Genomic DNA, 18,584 nt, shown 5'->3' with positions numbered 1-18,584 from the left:
CTAGATGCAGTTAGTGCCCAGCAGTTGCTGCAGCTCCAGCAGCAACTTTAAGTAATTTAGTTAAATGAATGCAAGCCGAAGACAGCAGGGATAGAAAGAGACAGACGGAGTAAGAGAGAGAGAGGGAGAGAATACGGTAGAGACAGGGTAAAAGAAAGTGGGCGAGAGAGAGCGAGGGTATGTTATGCTCTGTTTATTATGTGTGAAAGGGTATATTAAGTATGAACAATTGTTACAGCTGTGAGCAGCTTTTCTTGCTTATTTATGAATAAATCGTATGGCGTCTCTTCTTCTTATTAAAACTGTGAACATCTCATCATCGTAGTATCCTTAAAATTGATCACTTTTAAAGAACTAACGTCTCTTTGAATATTCTATCGTATATATCTTCTATTATGAAAGGCCTCAAAGTGCTTCACCTCATCCTAATATATAGATATCTTATCATCACAAGCTAGGCAATCATAGCACGATGGCTTTCATATACAGATTCAGTCCCAAATTGAATAGAGTCTTAGAAGCTAGAGTAAATAAATTAATTTGGCCGATAGACTAGACTACCATGCTGTCCACCTTAAAGAGAGCTCTACGCATACCCCACTCTAACATAATCTAAACTCAAATTTCAATAGGCTAAGCCTTCAATTGAATGCAGCTCTATATACCCCCAATTCCCTCAGCAACTAGTTGCTCCAGTGTGTTGGACAGTCAGGCAGGCAGGCAGGGACTTGCAGTTGTTCTTAGTTGTCTACATGCAACTAATTGAATTTGCTGCTTTGTGAAATGTTAACAAGTTTTGCGGCTGCAGCTCGTAGGCATGCAAAACTTTGCAGCATGCAACACACATTAAAGCGCAGTGACAAATGCAGCAGCAATAGAAGCAACGGCAACATCAGCAGCAGCAGCAGCAGCAGCAGCAGCAGCAGCAGCAACTCTAACAGCAACATTTGCTAGAGCAGCCATTAAATTTGTGTAATTAACCAGACGCCGACGCAGAGGCGAGAAACGGGGCCAAGCCTGGGCAGAGAAAGGCAACAACTTTGCTAAACTAATTAAAATGCATATTCTGGCTGCACATAAATGTCGAAAAAGTTTTGCTATATAGTCGCCGGAGTCAGTCGTCTGCTAGTTGCATGGTAAACAGGTACAATGCAACCTCACCCACAAATGGGTATGGGCTAAGCAAATAGATGACAGCATCGCATCGCCTCTTGCTCGGGCACCGTCTCAGCTTCTGCACACGTTTCGGACACGTTGATGACAGTTTTGCCGGGCTCCTGCAATTTGTATAACATGCTGGGCAGCCAGCAGCTGGCCGGCCACCCTCGCATTTGTTAAAGCAAAACTTTTTGTAAACTCATTAGAGCAGCCGGCCAAGCAAGCCCAGCCAAGGCAAGGCAGGGCAAGCCCAGCTAAGCCAAGCAACTGTGCTAACCAACCAGGCCTTCTGGCTGGGCGCCTCCCACAAGTTTACCATCTCCTTGGCTTTCTTTTTTTACTTTTGCTAAAAGAAAACAGCCAGGTCGGTAGCCATAGAAACGGGTCAGAGATTGGGGGAGGGCAGACCGACAGAGTCCTGGAGTCCGGGGCAGGCAAACAAAAGGCAGGCCCGGTCTAAGATAAACAGGCAACTTCTTATGCAGGCAGGGCTTACTGTCGCTTTTCATGCGGCTAAACAGGCCCGGCGGTGCAGTTGAAATTTTATTTATTGCATTAACTTGAAACCGCTCGGCAAGGACGCCGACCAACACAAGGCACAAGCACAAGCACAAGGCACAAGCAACACAAACTGTTTGTAGAAGCCACCAACCGTGGGCGGGGCTGGGCTGGCTGGCTGGGCGTAGCTTCTCATAATAAACATAATGAAAATGATGTTCATAATGAAGCGCACTAATCGACTCGACGACCAAGGCGCAGCTGTCGCTTTCAGTTTACGACTTAGCAAATTGAAAACTATGTCGGGCTAGAAAAACTATGCTTAGCATGTGAAAGACGGACTGATTGATGATCAAAGCAAGGCTTAAACTGCAAGCTGCAGAAGCCAAGTCAAATTAAGTATTGTAGGCGAAATTTAAGGTATAAGCCAGGAAAGGGAACTTGCATTGAAGCTGCTCTCGAATTGAACATATTTTCAATTCTGATTCAATAGAGCATTAAGTCCAATTTCTATGGAGAAAAAAAATCGTGATGCAAAAATTCTACCTAAATCATCGCAAATCGTTTTTAAGAGTTATGCAAAGCAACTCTGACCGAGCAGAGCCGCAAATTGTCGAGTCGTTGGCAGCACAATGTGAGAGGCATCTGCTTTATATTGCAAATGCGATTGCTTACACTTGAAAAAACTTGGGACACAAACAGCACTTCATATGCATCATAATTGACAGCAGGAAGTTTAAGCGATTAAGCTCTGTGTGTGTGTGTGTGTGTCTGTAGTTGCATAAATAAATATATTTTATAGAAATTAACATATGTCCTTCAGCGCCTACGGTAGACGTTGTGTGTGTGCGTGTGTGTCAAGAAATTGATTGTGTGGAAAATTTAATGTGTGCAACATTTTTCATAGCATACTTTTGAGTGTTTTGCAAATTGCAGTAATTGCTGGCAGTTGTGTACGTATGTATGTGTGTGCATGTGTGTATTGACAATTAAGCAATCAGCACACACACACACATATGCACGCACATCCATTATGTATACATGCCCTTGCTCTTTGAACCGTTTATCGCAGGCAATTTTCAATAATAAAATCGACTTACCGGCCCCACATAATGTGCACCACATTTATTTATTATGCCGCATGTTTACATGCACACAAATACACATATGCACTGTGGGTGGTGCAGGTATTTTATGAATATTATTCAAGTGTAAATAATTATGTTGGCGTTAAGTTAAGTGTAAAGCACTTTGCCAAAAAATTTAATTGCAGTGTAAAAAGAATTACGAATTACCAAATTGATTTAACACATCAATTTCAGCTTTTCATATTTTCATTAAATATTGATTTCGCATCAAAAAATATATGATTTCTTGATTGGGATTATGGCGGATTGAAAATGCGATTCCACTCTACTTGCTTAAAGAGTGTGTGAACGAGAGAGAGAGGGAGAGAGAGAGAGAGAGAGAGAGAGAGAGAGATGGCAGTATAAAATTGTTTGCCTTGACGTTTCATTACCTGCATTCAAATTGTAATAAAAATGAAGAGTTTTCTGAATAATTGAATCGAATCGAAGCTTGAACCCGAATTGCCGCTAGGCTATGCTAGCTAATATGTTAATTGAAGAGTGAAAGAGAAAGAGAGCAACAAATGAAAAATCTTATTCAAGAATTTAATTTACATACAATTTGTATTATTTTTTGTTTTAAACAAAAAATGCTGCAGTTGGAGATGAAATTTTAATTAAGAAAACAATAAAATGTTTGTACATTTTACTTTTTAGCTGTGCGCCACGCCCACTTTACATGTGCATCTATGCTTATGTGTTGGGTAAGTCACAAATCTGTTTGCTGTTTGGCTGCAAAAGTGCAAAGCAGAGAAGTTTATGCATAAATAAAGTAGCAAATAGGCTGTCAGGCAGTTAGGTGGTTTGGTGGTTGGTTGGGTGGTTGGGTGGTTAGGTGGTTGGCTGGCTTGCCTGATAGCTGGCTGGCACGCTGCGCAAGTTGAATTGTAATTTCTTGGCAGTTGTGCGACTTTCATTTGACACATGTCAAAACGTTGGGCAACTCAATTAGCCGCCGCCGAAATGGCCTCAGCCTCGGGTTGAGGAAGAGAGAGGGAAAGTGAAAGAGAGGTGTAATAGAGTAGTGTGGGTGGTGCGACTGGTTTTGCGTGGCGGTCAAATATGTCAGATTTATTTAAGCCAAAAATACAAGAGACATTTCCATATGCATTTAAATTGAATCGTTTCTTTAATTGCCTACAACTATTAGGTATGACTTTTAGTTATATTAAAAGCTCATTCAACAGTTAAAATCATTTACCAGCTAAGAACTTATTCGATAGTTTTACATTACATGCAGTGCCCGCCACTAAAAACTAACTTAGGATAGATCTTGCGTTCGTTGCCCTAGAGCTCAGTGCTCTCCATCTGCGGATTGGCATTCCTAATGCCCAGATTTTGCAGCTTTCGTAGGCGGTAGATCTGATGCTTGAGCTTGTGCTTGAACACAATCTGATTGTTCACGGTCTTCAGCTCGTCCAGGCTGCAGGCTTTCAAGTTGCGCACCGTCTTGGCCAGCAGCGTTTCGGTGATGAAGTACTTGGCCTTCGATAGACGCATGTACTCCACATTCTTTCTGGCCAGCTGCTCCCGATACAAGTAGAGATGGTAGCCCACACTGGGCGGCTGGGGGTAGTACATCTGCTGCCCCTGCTGGCGGCTGCTTCTCTCGTTGGCAAGTTGCTGATAGCGAGACATGTTGCTCTGTTCTGCTGATTGTGCTCGATGTAGAGATATTGTCAATTGAATCGTTTGCTGCTCCTGTTGCTCCGACAGTTGTTGCCTCAACACAGTTTGCTTTGCGTTTGATGCCATTTGCAGCGACTGCTCGACTTTTTATACCATTGCCCGGCGTGTGAACTACCTGTAGTCGGGTCCTTTTTTAGGTCAGTCCGTGTGAACCCTTACCTGGGCACGCTCTACCTGTTCCGCTATTGCACTTTTGACTTGTGCCGCAATAAAAAACAATTCATTCTTAATCTGCTTGTGCGTCATAAAATTGCCGTATTTTGCAAACATGTTCATTCTTAATCCGATCGCTAATCCACCCGCCCGGCCAGCTAGCAATAGTCAAAAAAGAAGAAAAAAATCGCTTGCCCTATAAAAAGATTATACAGATGCAGCCAGCATCCCACTGGGTGGTTTCCCAAGCAGCTGTGGAACAAGCCTCGACAAGCAGTTGCATGCAGTCCTGGCGAAAGGGTAACCAGGATTAGTTTCTAGTCCGTTTTGGCTGGCTGGCAGCAGCTGCCAACTCGTTTTTCATTAATGATCGCAAAGCTGTTCGACTATTGCCGAATTCTCGGCTCGGCCAGATTTCGATTCAGTTTATTTTTTTCTTTTTTTTTAACGCCCAGAGCTTGGCTTTCGCTAAGCTCTGTAAGCCTTTAGATTAATGTGCTTTCCTTCGCACTTAGCGTAGTATGACACGGCTAGTTTTCCGTTTTCCGTTCTCCGACTCCTAAATCAGCAGATAAACTTTTATAACTATCTGCGCGAGAAGGCAGAAGAAAATATGGATGAATGGCAAGTGTCGCACAACTTTTTCATATTTACTTTTGTTTTTTATTGCAATTTTCCATCTCTTTTTTTTTGTTTGTCTGCTTTCTGCATAAACAATCATGTCAATTTCTAGATCAAATAAAACAAACTTCAACCTACTTTTTCGCACAAAATAAATAGTCGAGCGACGAAAAAAAAAATGAAGAAGAGAAGCAACAACATCAAGTGATATACCTCTGGCAAAATTATGGCAAACTTTTCCTTTTTAAATCTGGCGCAACTTGGGTAACTTCAATGTTGAAATAAGCAATTTTCGCGCTCAACTATATATATATATATATGTAAGCACACACACTCACGCAACGTCTACGTCTGTGTCTGAGAGTCTGTGAAGGGCAAAAAGATTGAAAAGTAATTGCATTCAAGAGCTTGTAGTTAAAAATTTATAGACGTAGTACACAAGAATCTGGACAAAACGTACAAAAAAATGATGATGCTGCCTCTGCCTCTGCCTCTGCCTCCATTGCTGCTGCTGCTGCTGCTGAAAATATTGAAAATGCAATTGCTGCTCTGCTCAGCTGTTTGCTCGCCCCCTTCCTCTTAGCTACGCGCTCTGCTTGCAACGGTAATTGCAGAAATTTGAGCGGGTAGAGCAAAGATAAAAAAGGCGAAAAATGTAGCTACACGACGAGAATGTAATACCCTCAAAAAGAAATGTTTGTCGATTATTATATTAATATATCTAAAGCTGTTAAGTGATGATTTCAACTTGGATGAAAATGTAAGTGAATGAAAAGTTTCTACCATCTAATGTAGTTGGGATATAAGAAAAATAGGGAGCTCATACAAAGAAGAAATCCAAAAGCAGGACTTTTCTGTAGCACAACTGCATCATCTTCATAGACATATAAAATTCAAACAAGAATTTCTGTGATACAAACTCTAGTCAATTGACCTCTATGCTTATAAATTTCAAATAAAATCAAGCTACATCAGCATTGCTCTCTATCCAACTAAACTTCTCTCATACTCATCGTCTTTGATATTATTATCGAAATACCCTCGAGTAGAGAAAACTCCAAAAAGCGTTTGCATTCGACAGACAAATAAGCGCAAGAGTTAAATTGCGAATGAAATGAAATCAGCTCTTTAGCCCATTGCTTCATTTATCTCTGTATGTGTGTGTGTGTGTTGCGTGTGTATGTGTGTGGATGCAGCTACCGTTGCCATGCAAAATTCGTATTTCACATTTGGCATTTCCATAGCCAGTTTCCATTTGCATTATTAACTTGGCTTGGGTGAAATTTGTTGCCATGCGAGGCGCTATTTAATTTGCCTTTTCCTAGTTTTTACCATCGTGTATTTGCAAATTGCTAATTGACTTTGAAAGAAGCGCATCTCAATTTGTGCGAAAATTTTGTTGCACTCATTTGGTCATCGTTCGATGCGGCTGCTACTCTCCCCTCCCTCCTCTGTCAAAATCGCATAAAACTCTTCGAAAGTACAATAAAATTTTCATTAATTGTATTTAAGACACGCTCGCTTGTGGAAGTGGAAAGGGGGGGGCGAGCTGGGCGTGGCTGGTGCTTTGATTGAGGCAGTTTATATGCATAAACTGGAAGCCAATGCCATGCAGCTCCACACCAGGTTACCGTATCGGGCACACACACTCACACACACACACGGACAGAGGCCAAATATGATTGCAAAACAGAATCAACAGAATATTCATATCCCAGGCTTTGCCTTTTGGCCTCATTTAATGGTTTAATTTCAAAGAAAATTGTTTGCATTTGCCTTACGTATGCTACGTGTATGCATGGTGTGTGTGTGTGTGTGTGTGTGTGTAGGTGTGTATATATGTGGGTGTGTGTGTGCTTAGCAGATTGAAAGTTTGTTGAGAGCTGAATGAAATTAAAACATTTCTGAATGAATTTGTATAGGTGAAAAGTGCAAGAAAGAAAACTGTCTATAAACTGTGATGGACTAGCATATACCCTGTTATTTATTTTTTATTAATATAATTGAATGAGTAGCTGGATCATTCTTTAGATAAATAAATTCGTGGAATATAATTTATTATAATTATAAAATTAATATAATTAATGAACTTTTGTAGCTGCAGCGACTGATATATTTGCTACAACACTCTTTAGCTGTCTCAGCGAGTTTCAGTCGTTCTTAAATAACAATATACCCGCTTACCTATCGCACCTCTAGTATATGTAGGGTATTAAAAAGTTGATCCAAATGTTGCCATTTCAGAGAAAATAATATAAAACAAAAGTGGCTTATATGGATTTTAAATGTTTATCAATTTGTGAGCTTGTTGCTTTCAGAATATAACATTTATTTACAGGTGCGGTGCTTAACTTTTGCTCTGAGGAAACAGGAAATAAGCTTTTATTGTTTTTTATTTCATGTTTCAGCTTTAAATACCTTTTATTTACCTGACTGAGTGTGTGAGATGTTGGCTATAAATTTCTTTATTTCCTTCGCATATTTTGAGAAGTGCTTACTTTTTCTATTGCCTTGAACTCGTTGCTCAACTGTCAGTTTCAATTGGTCAATGCAGTGGAATTTATTTGCCAGCATCGAGACATACACACACACACACGTTTACTCACACACTTACTCACTTAACGCATCATCAAAATGCTGTAAATCAGAGAAATTTGATATGCAAAGTTTAGACACGCTGATTTGATGGCCGTGCGCTTCGATAAATTTGTTGGGTCAAGGCTCAGCCCAGTGGGGTATGCCACGCCTCTTTCAGCTGGCTACGCGTTAATTGTATACTAGAGGCGATGGGGAGGAATGTAGCGGCATCATCAAGGCGACGTAAATCAAATCAAATGGCAATTAAAGTGCCATTCGATGGCGAAGCACTTTAAAATGCAGGCGGCATGCGAAAAATGCAGCTGTCTGGCGACAATGGCGATTGCAGCAGGAGGTAGATGAAGTGGGCAGAGTAGGGTAGTGAAACTAAGGAACAACTGCAGCAATCGCTGCGATTTCGGTGCTGTTTGAGCGGCAGAGCGGGCTGGGCAATTAATTAAGGCAAACCTCAGCGTCGCTGGAAAGTATGCAACACACGAACCGCAAAGGCAATGAAATATTGCAATCAGCAAAAGAATGAAAAGCCACTAAATGCACAGCAGAAGACGATGGCAAAAACCCGGACAGCAACAGCAAACCAGCCACCAGGAGCTACCAGGCAGCAGGGGCCAGTAGCTAGGTTCCAGGAGCTGCTCGGCTGCTCGGCTGCTCGCTTGGCAGCACCCGCTTGCCAAAATTAGTTTCTGTGTCAAAAGTTTGAAATGAGCAAGCGCTTCGGCTTGGCCCTGGACCTGCAGCAGCCAAGAGCTGGGAGCTGAGAGCTGAGTGCTGGCAAAAAGTGCTAGCAATGGTAAGCCAAAAGAAACACAAAAGTAATTCAGGTTCACAGTGTGAACGATTAAGAGATACCGCTTACCTAGGTAGCTGGATATGGTTGTCCTCAATCGGAGAGAAATATCAAATCGAATTGGTCTTCTGATTATACTTATACTCATTCTTATACTTAAACATTGACACTGACTTTTATATACCCTCTCACAACCTATGGATATAGTTGTCTTTAATCGAAGGGAAATATCAAAAGGAATTGGTCTGAGTCTTCTATATACAGAGTCTTCTAATTATATTTATACTCAGTCTAATACTATACTCTTATACTTATAATCTTCTACCTACAATCTTGTACTGACTTCAATATACCCTCTCTTAAGTTACACACAATAGGGTATTGCGTTGAAAAACTCGTTGAGTGCGAGACACAGCGTGCCGGATGAGGACAAAGTTTGCCGCTGATGTAGTTAAGAATTGGCAGCAAATGCTGCTTAATTTCAAAAGAAACTTTACGTATTTGTCATGCGGCGCACATTCATTGCGGTGTTCATTTGAGCGCTCATTCAAGCCACAAGCTGCAACTGCAGCCAGTGCAACAACAGCAACAACAACAACAACAACAGCAACAGCGACAGTGACAAACTTGCTCCAGTTCCCCGTTCCGGGCCATGGCTGATATTTTTCTTTTCGGCTCTGATCATTTTTAATAATTCATCAGAGATTTGTAGCGAAAAGCGAAGAAGCAGCAGCGCTGAATTCTTTGAGTGAGACGCTGAGCGTTAATTTGCGGCCTCTTTGCCACTCTCTTGACCAATTCGGCGCTTCATTTCCTGCGGCCGAATGTCATTTGACTTGCAGTTTCCGTTTCCGTTTCAATGACGCTTTGATTGGCCTTGCGGTCTGCGCCGGACGCTCAACACCTACCTCCCACAGTCCCGCCGCCGTCGCCCTCTCTGTGGCACCTCAAACGCAATGAACTTTATGCTCAGCGTTAATTATTATGTAGCTCATGGCTAACCGCAGCGTCAACTTTGATAACACTCCAAAATAGGAAGCTGTGAAAGCTGACCAAATCAATATGCGCTCCACTCGAGTGACCCAAAGTACTTTGGCCCAACTATTAAGCCCTAATGACTTGTGTATTTTTATTATTATACTATTAGTATAAGTCTTTATGACCCAGACATCATAGCGACTTAAAGACAATTACTAAAGCTGAGTACATCAGACCTTAATGAAGTCTTTAAATGAAGTTGAGCGTACACTCGGCGAAAAACGGGGTAAAAATCGTATAGAGTACCAAAATATCAAGTCTTGTCTTTAACAACTTTATTTGTTAAATTGAAATTAATTTAAAAAAAATTTTAATAATAATTACGTTTATATTTTAATTTTTCTTTCGAGTCAAACCAATCTGGTATTATATTACAAATGTTCCATTTCGTCTAGACACACCGTTTGTATCATAAAATAAATCACTAAATTACAGTTTCCAACTCCTTTGAGTGTAGTTAATGCTGCCCACTCCTCCTCCTGCATTTAGTCATAGTAATCAAATAAAACTATTTCGATAATCACATATAATTAGCTGCTAAGGCGCTATAATGCTGCTGTGCAGCGGAAAACATGGGTATTACGTGAGAATATTGCAATTTGTTGCTTACCTCAGAGATTTTTCGGCTCGCTGCTGTGAACGGAGTGCATTTGGCTGTAACGGAATAATGAAACAAAATAATATATCATTATTATTGCTGTGTAGGCAGTCGATATAGTTGAGATTACAATATCAATTTATTTATATATATATTTATTTTATTTATTTATTTATCTTTTTTTTGGAAATGCTTCGCAGCTTTGCGCACGTTTTGTGCAGCACATTTTAATCTTTGCACACGCAAACGATTATTTCTCTTTTTTTTTTTTTTTTTTTTTTTTTGGGGAAAGATAAACAAAGTTTGCTTGATTTCACGCCTATTGGCGGGTTCATTATCGCGTGGGTGGCTGGCCGCGCTCCAAAAACATTTCCGGGAGCGGTGGAGGGAGAGGGGGGTTGAAATATGCGAAATTCGAATTGTGAAATGCGAAATGCATTCGTGTGTGAAAATGATTTTAAAATTGGTGCCGAGAGCAGTCAGCGACAATCAAAAGGCATTTCGAGATTTCAAATCTCCAAAGCTGATGGGCCAGAAACACACACACAATGGTTCGAGGGGCGTGCGGTGTGGGGCGTGGGCTGTTGGAAAATTTTGACAGCTTTTAATTGTGCAGCGAACTGTGCAAATCTTGTGTAAAACACTCAACAATTAGAAAACGCCGCAGCACGTCATGGCCAGACTTGGATTTAAATTGAGATTCAGATTGAGATTTAAGATGCAGTTGCAATTGCTTGGCTTGATAGAGGGAGGGAGGGTGGAGGGAGTGTGGTGCAGTGGTGCAGGGCGCAGCAGCCAGTTTAATGGCTCAGCGGGCAAAGGCAGGCCAAATTGCGTTTGCCTTGAAACAGGTGCAATTAACGCGGCATAATTTTCACCACAAAGCACTTGAGGCTGCCGTGTGAATTATCATTAATAGACCAAAGTGAGAGTTTTTCTAATGGCAGCCAACATCAGCAGTCAGGCAGATGGCAGTCAGGCAGTTGGCAGTCGGCAGGGCCCAAGGCCTTAGCGTCAAGTCTTGGAATACATTGCTCACATGGGCTGCGGCTTATGTCCGCAGTTCATCAGCGCTGCAGCACAAGACGTGGCAGCCACAATGTTGCATGGCGTCTAGGCAAAAACTTAATTAAAATTAAATTAAATTCAAAGCGAGTCCCTTTTGGCAGACGCAGCGAGCGCATTATGCAAATGCTTAGCGTTTCAACTGTCAGTCTCTCTCTGTGTGCGTGTATGTGTGTGTGTGTGTGCAATTGCACTAAAAAGTTAACGATGCATAAATCGTAGTCACTGTTGTTGTTGTTTTTGTTGTTGCCGTTGCTGATCTGATAAGCTACAATCAAATGCAATCAAACTAAATTCAATTTTATGGCCAGCACAACCAAAGAGAGGCCGCGCGAGTCGACTGCTTAGAAGATCAACTCAAGTGAAGTGAGCTGGAAAACAGCAACAAGCAACAGCAACGAACAACAACAACAACGTCGCCGACTAGATACAGCAAAGATTTTGCTTAGCAGCTGCGTCTAAATACGAATTAAAATCCCACTGTGGTCCATGAAGCGAAACGAAAAGCTAAAAGGAAGAAGTAGAAGAAAAAACAGCTGCTTACCAAATAATTTGCAAATTCGATGAGATATATATGTATATGTATATGTATATGTATATAAAAACGGAGTTGAGCAGAGGCGACACCAAAGAAAATCAGAATTTGATCAGAGTCCTGAAAAAACGGCGTGATTGGAGCAAATGTCTGACAAGCGCTAAGAAAACTCGTAACCCAAAAGGCAAAGGGCGGCATAGTGATGCCAATCTGGCCTTTTAACGGCGAGCTGGATTTTAGAGTGGCTAAGAACAGAGTCTGTTCAACTGTGTGAACAGGCCAAAGCATAGCATTATATATAAGAGACAGAGATTTTAATTTGATATTTGACTCTTAATCTGTCTATTCGATGACGTCTAGTCTCTTTCTAATAGAATAACTTGTTGCTGCTTAGCTCGTCTTATCTGACTATCCATTCACATCTAGCGATTTCCATCTCTCTAACTATCAGTAGAGTTAAGATTATGTTGTAATAGATATATGTCTACTGTCCATTATCCATTACTTCGTCCATCTATATATCTATATATATCTATATCTATCTCAGCCTATCAACTATTAATTATCACAAAATCGATAAATATCGATTGAAGCTATGTTATTTCATATATATACAAAGTACAGCTCTTAGTATTTCATTTTCCTTCCATCTGTATTTTTGACAGCTATTGACAGGCTATGTATAGGGCCTGCCCTAACTAAAGTATATATGTGTAGCTCTTATAATTTTGATTTAACATTCAACTTTGTTGCTCTAAGTAGTGTCAGACAGCACCACGTGCCGACAGCGCCGACAAGAATCAACAGCGCCACGCAAAAGATTAGTCCGAGGCAACAGAGCTGGTAAGTGAGGGCTGGAAAGCCAGCGAATTGTGACGCCGAGATTTGCCAGCCAAAGTTGCGGAAATGAAGATGATGACGACGACGACGACGACGGCGGCGGCGGCGGCGACGACGGCGACGGTTACTGTGCTGTCTGCTGTGGATCTGGCTGCTGGTTGCAGCCCCTTGGCAATTCAATTCAAGCGTAGCGAAAACGTTTTACACTGCATTCGATTCATGCAGTTCGGGGCGACCTCTTTGCCAGCCCCAGCCTCCACGGCTGCCTCTGGCCCGTGTTACCTCGCGCACCGCTTATTGGCATCATTGACTTCGACAACAGGCGGCAACACCGCAGAACTGAGCCGCCAACCGCCAGACGCTTTGTCTGTTTGATCTGCCATTTTTTTTTTTTGCGTCCTGCATTTTTCCCCCATTTTTTTTTTTTTTTTTTTCGGTTTGCCTTCATTTCTTGCGCAAGCGGAAGCACATCTCGGCATAGCTGTGCGAGTGTGTGTGTGTGTGTTTAAGTGTTTGCTTAACATTGTTCGATATTTGGTTCAGCATCCATCCATCCGCTCGGTTCGACCCTCTGCCTGTTGGCCTCTTCTGTTCATTTCTTGACTTCTTCGATGTTTATCTCCCATGATTTGCGATTTTCCGGCAATTTACGCAAAAATATGTGACGAAATTTCAGCTTGAGCTTCTTCCCAGTGCCTGCCGCTCTCTCTCTCTGTGTGTGTGTGTGTGTGTGTGCTCAACTGCAACAATTTGGTTTTTTATTTTGAAATGTCTATCGAAGCCCCGGTAGGTCTTCCCCTCGTTCATCTATACCCACTCTTTATGCGCTGCGTGCGTGATGTCAGCTCGAAATTTACCAAGAAAATTAGCGTACAAAAATGTTGATGGCAAATATTTGTGTAGCAGCATCCACAACAACAACAAGAACAACAACAACAACGGCAGTAATAATAAAAACAACATCAACTAAAACAACAACGGGAAGAGCATCCCACGCTTTGCAATTCGTTTTACAAATTTGGGTGATTGGCTTTGCCATTTGCTTGCAGTTAATTGAATTTGAAAGGTGAAAGGCTCCGAGGCCCGGCGCCGGGCTTTGCGCTCTGCGGCTCTGAGTCTGGCTGAAAAAGTAAATTTCGTTGCGATAACAATGAAGCATTTTATTTTCTGATTTATAGCGCTGTGCTCCATCGATAGTCGGGTAAAAGGGCTGCATTTCGATTAGTGCATAGCAGAGATTGTGTCTATTAGCTCTAGAGCTGGAATTGATTAAAGGCAAAAACGAAAATGTAATCTCAGCCTAGGCAAATTGCAAGCAAGTCCTATTAATGCTGACAGCCAAAAATGCAACAACAATAGAAAGCACGACCGGTATGACTATACTATACAAATGTCTATACGTACAAATCAATTAGCAACACAATGACTCGAAAGCTTTCTAAAACGTGGGTGATTGCATATCAAGATGTAGTATACAGATATAGATTTAGATGACGAAATAATACAGATATAGAAGTCACATTTTAATATCAATATATATATACAATTTTTTAATTAATACTAATATTTTCGTAAAGCTAATAAATAATATCTATTTGCATTTTTATATATTATCTATCCCGTATCCCATGTACTCGCTTCCACATTATCCAAATTGCTATTCCGGTTTTTCATTATTCACATTTTTAACGCCTGCCATAATCAATAACACAAAAGAATTTCATATTTTAATGCATTCATTTGGCCAAATTGATGGCTTTAAAAATATAAATTAAATTTTCATTTAATTGCAAATGCATTTGGCTTTAATGCAAAGCCAAAAAGTGTTGGGCAAATAAACAAAGTGTAAGTAAAGATGGGGCGGAGGGGGGAAAAAGTATGACAACAAAATTGAAATGTAAAAATTAATTGCTTTAAACAGCAACAAAAACAACAATAAATGGCCAATAAAAAGGGAAATGAGAGACAGCAACAGCGACAACAACAACAACAACAGCAACAAGAGTAGCAATAGCATCATCAACATCATCATCAGCTTCATCGTTTCCATATTGTCAGTTTGGTAATGATCATGTGATGATTTGATAATTAAAAGCAAACATAAAGCGAAAGAGAAAACAAACTGAAAACGTTCAAGCAATTACGGTCATAAAAATACGTCATATATACGCAGTGAGAGAGCGAGAGAGAGAGAGAGAGGGAGATACATTAACAATTGTCAGCAACTGTGGCAGTCGCTCAATTACACACGATCGGAGCAAAGCAGCCAGCAATGAGGCCCAGATATAGATCCAGCTTAAGATTCCGGCCGGACCATAGCTACTGACCGATAGAGCAGCAGCTTATGTAGCTGCCATAGCTACTGTGCTGCTGCTCTAGTCCTATGTCTTGGCCAGGGAGTCAGAGCCAACAGCATTAACAACTTTCGTGGGGAACACGTTTGCTGCGGCTGCTGGCGACAAGGTTTCGCAGTTGATGAACTCCAAGTCGGAGTCTGCCAACGCATATATATTTATATAAATATATATGTATGTCTGTACATATATATATCAGCGAAAAGCCGCTGATCCGCTTTGCTGGCCAGCCATACGTCTTACTGTAGCTGCTGAATCTGCTGCTGCGGCCGTATTCGTATCTGGCTGATGCGGGCGCGCACGCAACCGCAACGAAACCAGACCTTGTGCCAGTTTTACGATTGCGCGCAAGAATATCAAGCGACAACACAAGCAGCACAGGCAGCAACAAAAGCAACTGCCAAATTGATTAAACGCTAATCGCCGCCATTTTGTGCAATTATGTGAGGAGTAAGGGAGCTAATGACGGGGGCGAAGCCGGCCAAGCTGGTCAGCTGGCTAAGCTTTTGGGCAAGTTTTCGTGAATGTTGTTGTTGTTGCTGTTGCTGTTGCTGCTGCTACTGTCGCCTGAGCAATTACGTTGGCGTTGGCGTCGTGCATTGCCATCGGTCGTCGTCTGTCGTCTGTCGCCTGACGTCGCACGTCTCACGTCTGCGGTGTGCAACTGTTAATTGAACGATGGCCAGGCGAATGCAGCATGCTGGTAAGCTGGTCCAGCTGGCCAAGCAGCGATAACAGAAAGACAACAAGCACAACGATAGCAACAGCTCAAAAATCTCGTTTGCCTAATAGCCGAGTTCAAGTTGAATGGTTCAATCTCTCAATCTGGCAATTGACGTGTCGTTTGCGCTTGCGTTGACGTTGTTAATTAACAAACTGCCAAATAAATTAATCACAAGAAATCATCACAAAGTGCTTTCGAATAAATGTACATATATATATGTACATATATACACATACATAGATGACAATGTATATTAAAACAATATAAAAGCCAAACAGGAAAGTGCAGTTAAGTGGGGGATGCCTAACATAAAAGTCCACAGCAAATAGCTAAGGCGTTGCTTGGAATTCGAAGCCGGATCCGCAAATTTAGTATATTATATTAAAAAGAATTGTTGGTGTGCAGGTATATCAATAGTAAATTAGTGGAATGAAGAAGTCAAAAGGTAGTAGAATAGTAGTCGAAGTCGAAAGGTAGTAGAATAGTAGTAGAAGTCGAAAGGTTGTTGAATATGAGTTGAAGTCGAAAGGTTGTAGAATAGTAGTAGAAGTCGAAAGGTAGTAGAATAGTAGTAGAAGTCGAAAGTAGTAGAATAGTAGTAGACTAGTAGTAGAAGTCGAAAGGTAGTAGAATAGTAGTAGATTAGTAGTAGAAGTCGAAAGGTAGTAGAATAGTAGTAGATTAGTGACAGATCAGTACTAGGATGGTATCAGCTTATAAGTAGAATAATTAAAGTGTAACAGACTGAGAAGATTATTAGAAGCGTAGCAGTATATAAAACTTCTATTAGAAATAGAATAGTAGTAGAAGATTAGTCGAATGTTACTGGAATAGTTGTATGGAACAAAATAGTATAGAAAAAGAACAATAATAGATTGATATCAAAAAACTACTTGCAATGTGTATGCATGCAGAAAATTACTTTATGATGTATGATATATGATGTAGTCTTAAAATAGTAGTAGATTGGCAGTACGAAAAGTACGAAATAGTATAATTAAAATAGTTTTAAAATGTTAAATTAAATTAGAATATATAGCAGTATATTACTCTATGTGTAATCTTTTAAGTCATAAACATAAAGTTTGGCTAGAATATTTTCAATATAAACTTTTTTTATGCATATAAATACAAGATTTTATTGATATGGGATTCTGACCAACTCAAACGTCAGCTAATGCCGGCAGCCAAATAAGAGCGAAGGCCATCAAGACAGTCAACCTTAATCAACTCTACAAACTGATCAAAAATACATTTCAATTTTATACATTTTCCATCTCAAATGCATTACACAATGCTCTGACAACACATGTTGCATAAGTTAGCAGTGTTGCCTCGTTCTACAATTCTATGCCGCATCCGTTCGTTAATCAACGCCGAAAATGTGGAGCTCAACGATTGATGAAGATTGGCAGAAGACAATGGTAAGCCAAATCAGTGTGAAGGCTATGTTCCGATTGCCAGCCATCTCTCTCCACCTATCATCACTCCCTGCCTTTCAGTGGAAAATGGCTATAAACCTCACACACTGAGTGAAGCAGATACAAAATGTTTATGGCCCACTCAGCTAGACATAAATGTTTCTTTTCGCTACCGATTTCCACTGGCGACTGGCTACTTAAAACTCACTCACAAAGAGGCGCATCCTAAAACTTTAATGAGCTGCCGCACAGTTTCTGAGCCAAAGGTCATGAACCCGCCCAGAAAGCCAAATAAAAATGACGGAGAAGAAGTTGGTGCTGAAGAAGAGGCGGAGCAGAGTAGAATTTCTCACACAGAAGGCGACAGCGTCAATTACATGCGAGGCGATGGCCATGATAATAGAGGTAGCAGGCGGAACTGGAACTGGGTTGGGCTGTCGAGGCGGGTGGGTCGGATGGTTCGGATGGGTCGGGTGGTGCTGGCTACTTACAACCGGGCAAAAGCGACAGGCTTAACTTTTAACCGCACAGCAAGACATCTCCGACATCGCCGACATCGACATAGACGTCAGGGTTTCGGCCACTTGACTTGACTTTGGCCAAGTAATTAAAAACCAGCAGCAGCCGCTGCCACTGGCGCAGCCGTCACAGCAGCAGCAACAAGAACAACGGAAAGCGCAAAGAAAATGGAAAATTACAGCATGGCGTAGAATTTTTTTTTTTTTTTTTTTTTTTGTGTTGCTGCTCTCTCTATGCTGCAGCTGCCTTTCGGCTCAGTCAGTGCTCATTTCGTCGTTTCGTAATTAATTAGTCTTAAAAGTTAAATAGCCCAAATGATTTCGGACAAGTTACAAAGGCCGACGACTGGCCAACAAGCTAATAGAGAGAATGCCCGTCTACAGCCACAGCCACACTCAACTAACGATACAGACGCGGATGCTAGTGCGAATGCGAATGCGAATGCGAGTCTCACTCTGCGACTAGCAGCCAACATATTTACGAATAGTTCGAGTTCGAGTTCAATGCGTCTGCTAGCTCGCTGGCTTGGCAAATGAAGATAAGATACGCGTTTGACAGCCCGACATAGCCACGGCCAATAGCTGGCGGCGTCTGTCTAAGGGGAAGAGAGCGAGCGCAAAAGCGACAGAGAGGGTGGGGGAGTAAAGTAGCTATAGTTGGAGGAAGAGCTGGAGACGCTGCGCATATTTGTGTAAATTTCGTATTTGTATACCCTGTAGGTAGTGTGAATGGGCTCAAATTTGAGCATGCTGCATTGACTTGGGATATATGAAACAGAAAAGAGGAACTTGGCGTCAGAAAATCAAAAAATATAATAGAGGTATATACAAAATAATATATAAAGTATATACGAAAGAGT

General features: G+C 41.3%; 1 protein-coding gene and 1 long non-coding RNA gene across 2 annotated transcripts in view; both read right to left on the bottom strand.

Moving 5' to 3' along the window:
- LOC116804328 overlaps window positions 1-18,584 on the bottom strand; it is a 92,650-nt gene that overhangs the window by 5,383 nt on the left and 68,683 nt on the right. Inside the window, exon 3 of the long non-coding RNA XR_004364287.2 lies at window positions 10,280-10,323. This is a non-coding gene — a long non-coding RNA (uncharacterized LOC116804328). The remainder of the gene's footprint in view (window positions 1-10,279; window positions 10,324-18,584) is intronic.
- Window positions 3,806-4,551, bottom strand: LOC6581361. The gene has a single exon (XM_002007060.3). It carries the CDS (start codon window positions 4,536-4,538, stop codon window positions 4,071-4,073), a length of 468 nt encoding a protein of 155 aa, XP_002007096.2. The 5' UTR covers window positions 4,539-4,551; the 3' UTR covers window positions 3,806-4,070.

Source organism: Drosophila mojavensis, unplaced genomic scaffold (genome assembly GCF_018153725.1).
Source record: "Drosophila mojavensis isolate 15081-1352.22 unplaced genomic scaffold, ASM1815372v1 contig_74, whole genome shotgun sequence".
Lineage (NCBI taxonomy): Eukaryota > Metazoa > Arthropoda > Insecta > Diptera > Drosophilidae > Drosophila > Drosophila mojavensis.
The sequence above is the reverse complement of the archived record's forward strand: the minus strand, read 5'-3'. Positions and strand labels throughout refer to the sequence as shown.

Excerpts from the sequence above, each read along its gene's own strand:
- LOC6581361 (XM_002007060.3), bottom strand. The coding sequence starts at position 4,538 with ATGGCATCAAACGCAAAGCAAACTGTGTTGAGGCAACAACTGTCGGAG.